Here is an 11,645-nt window from a genome sequence, read left to right as displayed (position 1 = left end):
TGGATTCTGCTCACCATCATGGCGGCCAAACCCCTGCAGGGCGTACTGCGGAAGAATTGACAGTCCTACTCAATTCTAATGTCCTTGATGCTAACCATGCTAACACTCAGCAACTCTACAGTAGCTATCTGATGTCACACACGTCACTTCTCAGGCCCCGCCTCTTAAAGGCACACACAACATCACATCTATTACACTACATATAACATCTTCTAAATGCCTTATATTTGTATTTCTGTTCATTTATGCATTTTTATGATTGATAATGCTTAATTTGGGCCAAGCCTACATCATATTTTCTTATATATTCGTATGTTTTGACTAATAATAGGCTGTGTTCAACCATAAAACAGTCAGTCATTCATTAATTGTTTAATTTGTGAAAAAAAAACCTCGGCAATATCATGAGGGTGCAATGTTCGAACAGCGATGTAGTGAGGGTGTAATACTCACTATACACTAAATATTTAATTAATCTGTTCTTAAATTCTTGTGTAAGTAACTAACGTGTTGGCAGGTCTTTCAACAACATACTGTGTCACACATGCAGAGAGACTAAGGTGTCGTTTTATAAAACTGATGTAATTCAAATAGAACTGCATGAGGTTGATGTGTGTTAGTTCACTTCCAAAATATAGACTGGCTGTTTTCACAGGATAAAACTTCACTATTTTTATTGGACTTTATGAAACATTGTTTTTACAAATTGACCGCTGCAGCTTCCCAACTGCTGTGCTCGTTTCCATCCTGTTAGTGATTGTACTTAAGTGCTTTGCCATTAAGTGGCTGGAGTGGAAAGCTGCAGGACTCCAGGAAAACCTCTGATCTTCCCGCAGCGTGACTTGGAAGTTACTGCTGATTCATTCTCACCGTCCCTCAGACACGAGCTGATAATTTGCTTTAATCAATGAGAAAACAACATCAACTAATCACACAACGTTCTTCTAAACGTGAAGTGGTGCAGATGACAGTGTGTTGTCCTCATCACTGATTACCACTGAGGAAAACTGGTGGAAAATTGAATTTACATTCAAACGTATTTGTTTTCTTGCTTTGTCTGTGAGCATTATTACATAAAATGTTGGAAAAGAAGTGTAAAAACGTAGAGGGTAAAAGTGTTACATGGAAATTGTACTGAAATGTAATGGAACTTTTGACTTCAAGGTTCTTTATTGTAGTGACATGTAACTACGGTGAGGACTGGGGATGTAGATCTCTTTGTGATAGACCATTTGATTCGAATCTAGATACACAAGTTATGATACGATTCAAAAACGATAATATTTTAAAAACAGAATGATTAGATTCCATGCGATTCTATGGTTAATGTTTGTTGATGTAGACATTAACCTTACATTATAAAATAAAGATCCCAGTTATATGAAAGTGGCATTCTTACCATATTTTCTAATGTGTAAAAGAGCACATCTTATGCCCAAGCAAGGCAGTACGGCAAGTAAGGCACTGCCAAAAATAAAGTCAACAGAATAACATGTCAAATGTATTTATTGTTTACATAGCGAATGGTTGTTTGTCTGTATGTGCCCTGCGATTGGCTGGCAACCAGTCCAGGGTGTACGCCGCCTCTCGGCCAAAGTCAGCTGGGATAGGCTCCGGCATCCCCGTGACCCTAGTGAGGATAAGCGGCATAGAAGATGGATGAATGGTCATTACCAAGCTGTTGTTAGTTCATTGTTCACCATTATCTAAAAAACTGCATCACAGCATAGCAATATATTTGGTTACAGCGCTGGACTCTTTGCATGAAAATTGAGGAAAGAACCCAAAATCAAAGTACACAGAGTAAATATAGCAGCTGCCGCACCCCTCTAGAAGTGAAACTTAAGCTTGTGTGCCTGGAAATTGACAGTTACGTTTGTGTGAAAGTGAGAGTTAAGCTGGTGCGATTGAGAACAATGCATCTATTTTGTGTCTCCCAGCAGTTTTCCATCAGCCATGTATACATGTATACAAGTTATTTTCGGACTCAAATGCACAACACCACTCACGAGACTCAGATCCCTTTGTTAAATAATAGCTGAGAGTCTTATCAAGTAAATTGATGAAACATAATAAAATACTGTATCATCATATCAATATCATCAGATTTCATCCATGTGACAGGTGAGGGTGATGTCCGTCTGGAATGGCACTGAAAAATGCTGTAATGTTGGACACTATTAGGACGTGCTGGAGTTTAACTGCTTTGAATGTGATCGCTTTAGGAAACCCTGGCGTAGAAGTGAAAACTTGAAGAAAGGTTGAGAATAGAAGAAGAATCCTTAGGGGCTGAGGCTAAATCCTCATTAGCGGGGATGCTTTGAATCGTTGTAATCATGGCTGCTCTTCTTTATTTTATTCACTTCAACCCATAAAACAGATTCTTAATTTTTCCCGACAAACAGCCACTGCACACACATTAGTTTCATCCCCTGCTGAGTTTTTGTATTTCCTTTAAATGACTACGATCAATGTTGCCAGACGCACGATAATTATCCTATTTGTACTATGATTTCACCCTGTGCACGATGTACGATCAATAATTCCAAAAATTACATAGTGTACAATAATTTGACCACTTTAATACCTGGCTTTTAGCAAACACAAACAAGATACATCCTGCGTCTGATGTTTTGCATCGTCTCATGTGCCTTATTACTACAGCCCGACTGATATGGGATTTCTGGGGCTGATGCCGATACTGATATTGGGGGCTGAAAAAAAGCCGTTATCCAATATATTGGCCAAAAACCGACATATCGGCCAACATACGAAAAAAGAGCATTGAATGTACACAAGATATATACTGTACATGAACATAAATTCTAATCATATCCAAAATACGCAAAGAAGCAGAAGACTACCAAATGAAAATAAGGAAGTTTAATTAGGAAGACTGTCAACATAAGGACGTGCCTCTTTATGATTTACTTTTAGGTGTTGCCACAAATTTGTAGTTTTGGTGCTGGAGCCCTGGCTAACTTGCACACTGCACATGTTGCATTTAACGTAACGCCTCCACTCTTCCCTTCTGCCTGTCAAATGAAAATATCTACATTTAGTGCATTTTGCTCATTAGCCTGGGATTTTACACTACAAAATAAAAAGAAGTGGCTGCAGTGGGGGCCGAGTGGTTACCATGTTGGCCACACAGTCAGGAGATCGGAAAGACCCGGGTTCGAACCTCCGCTCGGGCATCTTGTGTGGAGTTTGGAGCATGGCATGGTGTGGTTTCTTCCCACATTCTAAAAACATGCATGTTAGGTTGATCGGAGACTGTAAAATTGTTCATAGTTATGAATGATTGTTTGTCTATATGTGCCCTGCGATTGGCTGGCAACCACTCCAAAGAGTCCAGGGTGTACCCTGCCTACCCCGCCCGAAGTCAGCTGGGATAGGCTCCAGCATACCTCCGCGACCCTAATCAGGATAGAAAATGGAAGGATGGATGGCTGCATTGGGCTAATAGTGATAATACATAGGCCAATGTGAGGTGTTTTTCAACTAATACATAATGCGTTTGTATATTGGATATTTACATCTTCCCAATATCAATTAGTCATATTTACTAGCTACTGAAAAGTTCCATCTGCAGCCACTGAGTATTTGCAAACAGCTGCTGAAAACAAACGCTGAAACAAACGTCAAAAAGTGAAAAAAAGTTGACGACTTAATACAAGGGACTAAAAATTGTATGGAACAATGTAGCTGCTTTCAAAACATGCAATATACCAAATGACAACTAAATGCATGACTTGAAACATTTTCAAAATGATCTGAATGAAGGCATTAACTTGTAAATGTATGAGTTGTTTTTTATTCCTAGTTTCGATGCCCACTTCACTGACCGGAAGAAATAGCCGCGAACACCAACAAAGAAGAAGCGGCTAAAAAGTTTGGCTAAACTTCATAAAAAAGAGCGGTCGGCTCAGTGCAACATTTGGGGAGGGTGCACGTCCAACATGATCAAACACCTCAGGATTCATGGTGTAGAATCTGTGCTGTGCCGGACTTCCTCTCAGTAGTCAGAATCAGGGAAGTCAAACAATAAATGACGTCTGTCTCATGCCAATGTAACCAAGGGTTTTTTCCTCTTCATGATAAATTTTTATGATTGATGCGACTTATACGCTACAGCAGTGGTCACCAACCTTTTTGAGACCAAGATCCATGGTCTCGGCCGTGAACCTGCACAAGATCCATATATGTACTGTATATCTGCCGAGAAAATTATACTATATATACACAGTATATGTACACAATATATGCTTTGTGTTATTATTGGTTGTTGGTTTAAACCAGGGGTCACCAACGTTTTTCCTTGTGAGAGCTACTTTTACAAAATGAAAATGGCCAAGAGCTACTCATTTTTGTAACATTTATTTTCAGAGCTTATTTTAAACCCAAACAAAGCAAATATGCTTGTTTTACCAGAACATCAACAAAATGCTGGTGTCCACAACTCACATTTTGTATTTCAGAATGCATTTCTTTCATTATTAACTGAAAACCTGAATGAAAAGCAGGCTTGCGGGCACCTCATGTGGTCGTGGGGGGCTACCTGGTGCCCGCGGGCACCACGTTGGTGATCCCTGGTTTAAACATTTCAGCTTTTTACTCATTGTGCCTTTTGCTGTATTTTTTTCATTTTTGCTGTTTTTTAAATTTTATTTTGTTTCTGTAATGATGCAGTGTCAAATGAGCCACGGGCCGCCGATGGCCCCCTGAGACGCATTTTGGGCACCTACTTTTGTGTCTCTTGGTCCGGGGGTTTGGTTTGTGGCGTTGGCTCCATGAGCACACCACAACTATTTGGCTTGTTGGCTCACTGTAGTGGATGAGCGATGCAGATTGAGGAGAGAGGGGATGGTCAATGCGCTACAACAGTCAGCCCTTAACGAGCGGTGTCGTTGCGGCTCAAAGATTTTTGTGGAGGTGCACGTCTAAGAAGTTATATTTGTGCCTTAACTTTGAGGTAGACTTAGAGCCCTATTAATGTGAAATAATTACTATTGTGTGCGCAGGCACATCGCTGCAGAACTCTGTCACTCCCTTCCTCTCTCGCTCGGGCTTTTTGATAGTGCGAGAGGGTGAGTTGATGTAAGAGGTTAGCCGGTGTACCTCCAGCCGGGTTTTGGGGACTGGGCTCTTGCTGGGGCTTGTGGTTTGCTGCCTGGATAGCGGCGAGGCGTACCGGCGTGTTCAGTGGACAAAATGCGGGCCTGTTTGTCGTTCTCCGGGAGGTGCCGGCACTGATGTGATAATACATTTTTTTCAAAATGTTCTCGCTATCGACTGATATGCTGTGTCTCATCCTGCACCCCCTACAGGTGCAGGACCTGTTCTGCCAGTGGCAGGTTTTTTCTAACAGTGCTGTTAGTTTATTCAGGTAAAACTGCACTATGAGCTGTACTATACACACTCTGTGGTTATGTTTTAATGTAGCAGATGGTCCAGACTATTGGTACGTACGATCATTTTCCTCAAAATACCATAATTTTAAGCTTCTGGTACAATAATTTGTCGTTTCCCATTTGGCAAAACTGACTCCGATCCGAGCTTGGTTGTTCTTGACAGGAGCGAAGTGGATTCAGGTGCGGGTGTCAATCTTGTGCATCGTCACTAAATAGATTTTTGAAGCAAACAGATGGGTAATCATTGGAGCAATCTCCCAAAACTTACATTGCTGCTCAGTGATGAAATGCATTCAAATTTATTTAAACAAAAGAAAATAAATCCGTGCGACGCTTGCTTTTATCTGTGCTGTTGCAACAATGAGAGGGAAACTTTGCTGTTCACCTGAGTCGGCACATTATCAAGGTGACAATTAGAGCAACAAAAGGGAAACGGCCAAGGACAGAATTAGTTTATCTAATTCTCTTTCTCTTGTATTGTCACGAGGGGCCATCAGTACCAGACAAATGGTTTTCTAGTTGCACAATAAATGTGATGTGGGTCCTGTGCTGCTGGAGTTGAATGGACATTATTCATTCTCTCCTGTTCAAAGCAACACTGGAGGTCCTTTGAACGTTTTCACAGCGTCTCCCCACCTTTGAAGACAGGCATCTGTAATGAGTGCCGTCAATTTTCGTCCCAATTAGAGTGTTTATCTCAGCTTAGTTCACCAATGGTTTTGCCTTTGCCTCTTGTGGGGCGCTGATGAATTTTCATGAAGGACAAACACTGTAGTTCAGATTTTAAAAAAATAAATTAAAAAAACGCTTATCATGCACCGGGATTTAAGGCTTTAGACCTGGAATTATTTCTCCCCAATTTGTTTGTGCCATGTTAACAGCAAGTGAGGCGCCCAGTCGGCATAGTGATGGGGTGTGGGGTGGGGTGACTGGTAATCCATGTTTATGTAAGAAGGGGCTCTCGGAGCTTTCATGTGGAAAATGGAAGAAATGGCGCACATCACATATCATCCCACGGCACCTCGATGAGACCCCTTAGATAGAAAATGACACAAACATGGCCGCTACACACGTCAATCAAAGCTCTGTCACAAACATGAAAGCTGTGCTGCATTCATGGCGAGGACGTATTTAGACCCCATTTGTTATAGTCAATGTTAGCACCCCTAAAATACCACTGGTTCCAATACTGCATCTTATTATTCTTTTCTAATGTGATGCACTTTTATTTGTTAACATGTTAACAGGTTTCCTTTTTTAATTTAGCTAGCGCTACCAGGGCTGACTAAGCAAACGAGTTAGCGGTACCCATGAGTCCCGATTCAGTAAAAATTGCAAGCTTTGAAAGACTCTTTTGTGACTCGCACATCTCTAGCTAACATGACAAGTCCCAGAATGCATTGCAATATCTGCTGACACAAGCGTAGTCACATGTTAGCGCTCATGTGGTAGCTTGTGGTCTTCTTATGACACAAATAGATGCAGTTTGACCATTTCACAAATGGTCGTTAGCGGCTATTAGCTTACATGGCTAGCTGGGTTATTGTGGCCTTGTCAGAAATGGCTTATTTTCTCTTATTATATCTACTGTATTAGTTAATTGGCGCATAAAGGTGACTATAGGGGTCTTATTCCATGTCTAGAGGCCTCTAACAATGTTAATAAAGCGTATTTAGGAGGTCATACACAGGTTTTCGACACTCTAACTACGAAAATATTCCATTTATAAATAAGGAATCCTGCTTTGCGGAAATTCACGTATCACGGTTGAATCTGGAACCAGTTAAGTGCGATAAACAAGGGATTACGGTATATCTACCGCATTGAAGTATGTGAACATGTGTTTTGAATGATTCTTAGACACTAAAATAGACAAATCTGACAAATTAGGTTGATTTTAAAAGTAATAATGCAATGTGTGTCTTACTGACGTGTGACAGCTGCAGACAGAATGCAGCCAATTCCATAATGTTATTTTTTATAAGGTGCTGTATGATCAATATTCCAACTGGGGTACACCTCAAGTTCGATGATGGTGTATTTGAACATGCAGATCCGCAGCATTTGTGGCTGGCATTGCTGTTATTCAGCGACGGAAGAACAGTTTAAGCCACACAACTCCAGCATTGGCGGCTGGAAAGAAAGGCCACGGGCTGTTTTTGTGGAAGAGATGCTTTGTTATTGTACCACTGAAGTGGCTGTTATTCCAAAGAGCCGGTGCTCAGCAGCAGCAGGGCGATGGAGCCGTTTCCCCTGACACTGATCTATGGCTCCGATTCGGGGAACCCTCAGCTCTGACATGCAACATTTAAATGAAGTCATTAACATTTAAGCTCTTTTTCTTCCAGGGACAATCTGTCCTGACATCCGCTTGGCCTTTCAGCAAGGTGGTGGATACATACGGAAGTTGCTGAAGGGGTGGGAAAACTTGTCAGCGTTTCACCAAAAACCTGTTGGAGGACATTGTGATTTTATATTATCTATTAAGACACACTAGATAAGTAATTGTGTCGGTATTAGTCTCCGGGCTAACCACTATCCATGGTGGTGTATTTGTTTGCCCCTTGACAGAGGGCATGGGCTCGATTCCTAGCTTAGAGGCAAAACCCCCCCAAAAACATGTTAATAATTTGAAAGTATAAGTCGCCATTAGATTGGAAAGTCTCCCGTCACAACAATATTTTGTGTGTCCATCCGCTGAACGAGCACTGACGAGGAATTATGGTTGCATATATAAAATAGATGATGCGAATGGATTCTGCCCCTCAGACTTTGTTTGCGACAACAATGGAAACTTATAATTGCCCGCATCAACACGTGTATGGATCAGCGATAATTTGACTGTAAACAGCAAGACACTTTTCTCCTCTCGTATTGTTGAATTAGTAGAATTAGTAGACCCTGCCTGAAGTTGGTTGATCAATGCGTGCATTGATCTTTTTTCCACACTTGTGTGTTTTGGTTACATTACTTTTGCAATTGTTCTGTTGCTTGGGTTTGTTTTGCTCGTACCTGTAATGTTGAACTCTGTAGGACAGTAAATCCTGCATACGCGTACATAAAATCTAGGTTTCCAGCACAGAAAAACAAAAAAACAAAGCTTTTTGTGGTGGCTTGCTGTCATCTGTAGAGCTCCAGTGTCTGACGGAGCCGGGGCTCAGACAGATGTTTTATTAGTCACTTGCACTGGAAAGCATCACCCTAATGGTAGTTTGTCATAAAACCTAATCATCTTCTAATTCCTGGTTTTAGTAATGTGCTTAAAAGAAGCACCGTCTCTCAATTTTATGACTCCCAGACACCAAAGTGTTGGACTTTTTCCAGAAAGAACGTCGAAGGTGAGCTCGTAGACACAAAATCAATGATGACATGACATCATCTCAAAATGCTAAATGCCCACTCAAATAGGATGTGATGTCATAGACCCACTTATCACAAGAGCGCGGGGGGGGAGACGGTGTGGATGTGTTTTACATTTTTTTCGTAACAACCCCAATTTTGCATAAATCTGCTGAGAAATGGAGGCACTATGTTGGCATTATTTGATCTCCTGTGGAAGCTCAGGTTTTATTATTAATCCATTCCAAAAGGTCAGACAAAAAAACAAATAATGTAAATCCAATGAATCTGTTCCAGACAAAATGTTAATCACAGCTGCGTACTTGCTCACTTGAACTTTATTGTAAACTTCAGCAGGTACAATCGTCATTGGCCCGGCTCACTTTCTGTCTGTCCGTCTCCGTCTTTCCCCTCTGCAACGTGTGTTAAATAGGAACCTTAACATTACAATCCTATTGTAATACTTTGCTACGGCTTCTTTCTTCCTTCAAGTGCTTCACAGCTTCTTCATCAAAGTTGTGTCATTTGAAACTTTTTTTGCAGCCTAAATAAAAAAAAAACACCCACACATTCCTCTTTACGTAGTGCTCTTGAACGTCTCATTAGTGCATGAAGCAGTGCTTGAAAGGGGGAAGGAGACAGGTACAGAGTTGTTCATCAATCTGTGTGCCTTCTATGAACAAATAAACCACACACACACACACACACACACACACACACACACACAATAAAGATGATTAAAGGATTCCCTTTAACTCTAAAAGATCCACTATCCATTCTTCAGAGAGATAGAGTCAACAATGCGTGGATGCTTTGTTTGGTCAAACGGACTAGTTTGTTAAGTGCTCCGTTTGGCCGTATGATAACCGTGACAGTTTATGAAAACCCTAACATTTGTGGCAATAATTTTCACCGAAAAACCAAATCCTATGAAAACTGAGGTGTACGAAAACTGAGGTTCCACTGTACTTTCTTATGTTTGTTACATAGTACTGGATATTACCAAAATAATAAATCAAAATCTGTGGATAAATACAATAGGTGTGTTGGTGTCACATGATCAAATGGTGGACGTATCGGCAGAAATGAGTACACCCGGAGACACGTTTTACAATGTGGCCTTTTTCCATAGTGCCCGTATCCTAGAAATGTGACTTGCAGTGAATTGGGACAGATAGCAGTGAGAAGATAGCATATTAGAAAAAAAACAACTTTTTCCCACAGTCTGTGAAGCACTCACTTCTACTTCACTTCATTGACCTGCCAGCACTCTAGCTGGCAAATATTGAAGTTAAAGTTGCATGAACGGTGGTAAAGGCGTGAAGAAAGCACACACGCAAACGCATAAACTCTGCAGCTTTTTTTTTTCCTAGTTTGATGATGCGACAACCCTGTTGATGTTCAACGCAAACACCGGAGGCATTCATGTCAGGGCTTAGCGTTTCTCAGCGTGAGGTGGGGGGGTCTGAGGTGAGAAGGTCTGCCACGCATCTCGTCTCATCCGATTCGGGAGGGGGGCCTGAGTGGTAGTGTGCAGGAGATCACAGGACGCACTAATTGTTCCTGACTACCCCAGAGAAGCAGACTGATTGCTCTGTTACAGCGGCTCGAGTATAATGTATGAGCTGAGCTAAAGCTAGCTGTAGCCGCGGCAATCACAATTAAATAAAACATGAGCTCCTGTCATGGTGCAAAATTTGAAGAGTGACATTGGAAACCAACACATGGATCTCACTTGAATCTTTATTAGTTCTTTCAGTTATATTTTAGCAAAGCAAACATCAAAGTATGAAGGCATCATTTCATAGACTGTGACCCATTTGATCTTCAGTGTGACACCACTGAAGTTAAGTCGTAAATCATACAGATCATTAAACTAAAAAACTCATAAATCAACAAATAATAAGCGTTACATGTATTAAATGATACAATCTAATCTGGAAACACAACCTAGGATTCATACTTGGACCATCTCCTTAAATCTGTGATTATGATTGGATGTTTGATGTGAAATAAGGCAGATTCTTCAGTATAATTAGACAATCTGATAAGGAGACACGCGAAAGCCGAGATGATTGTAACTTTTGTTCAAAGCAATCTGCTGGCATGCACCGAGAATGGTGAAGAAAAGAAAGTAGGGTGGAGGAGGTGTTTGGAAAGGGAGCGGGCTGGGCTAGTCCATTTGTTAGAAGACAATCACATCGTTTTTAGTGTGAGCGGATGTTTGATGAATTTGAAGGAAAAAAAAAAAAAGTACAGCGGTGATTAGTGAAGCTCCGTAGTGGTCTGAGAGAGAGACCTTGGTATCATCATGGTATCGGCTGGTTTGGCTCAACAAGGTAGCTTACGCTGAAGCATTGTTTATGGCATATGTGGAGAGATGAGACGTGAAGCATCACCCTGCCTGGAGGGCCAGCATGCAGTCCTAGTGGGCGTGGCTCTGACTAAGAGACCTGCTTCAACTGATGACATTCGACTGGCACAATAACAATGTGATGACACAGTGAGGTATGGCTCATCTTTTCTGGTTGATATGTTCAAGTCCTGGAAGGTTTTGATACACACATCACTTCAGGGCTAAAGGACGTATTGACAAATAAGAGCTAAATGAAACTGGAATTGTGAACGGTGACTGAATGTCCTGGACATGTGACAGCACCCGGACCGCCATTGGCTGTGTCTGACACTGTTGTGAATGGCCTTCGCTCTGTTTGCTGGCTGTCAGATGAGGTTGATTGTCCTTCCCCAGGCGGTCATTCTTTCTTCTCGGCGGCGTCTGCACACAAAACCAAGTTACTGTGTTGTCTGAATTAGAATTTTTGCTGGGTTTCAATTTTGGTTCCGAAATGCATTTATATGTCCAATATCGATGTGTCTCTTTTTTTGTTTCTC

The 11,645-nt window shown here is 41.3% G+C and overlaps 1 protein-coding gene across 1 annotated transcript in view; it reads right to left on the bottom strand.

Moving 5' to 3' along the window:
- Positions 1–10,482: 10,482 nt before the first annotated feature.
- Positions 10,483–11,645, bottom strand: part of macrod2 (mono-ADP ribosylhydrolase 2) — a 497,420-nt gene continuing 496,257 nt past the window's right edge. Inside the window, exon 18 of the mRNA XM_054799427.1 lies at positions 10,483–11,529. Coding sequence (XP_054655402.1) covers positions 11,507–11,529 — 23 coding nt within the window. The 3' untranslated portion in view covers positions 10,483–11,506. The remainder of the gene's footprint in view (positions 11,530–11,645) is intronic.

Source organism: Dunckerocampus dactyliophorus, chromosome 14, assembly GCF_027744805.1.
Source record: "Dunckerocampus dactyliophorus isolate RoL2022-P2 chromosome 14, RoL_Ddac_1.1, whole genome shotgun sequence".
Lineage (NCBI taxonomy): Eukaryota > Metazoa > Chordata > Actinopteri > Syngnathiformes > Syngnathidae > Dunckerocampus > Dunckerocampus dactyliophorus.
The sequence above is the reverse complement of the archived record's forward strand: the minus strand, read 5'-3'. Positions and strand labels throughout refer to the sequence as shown.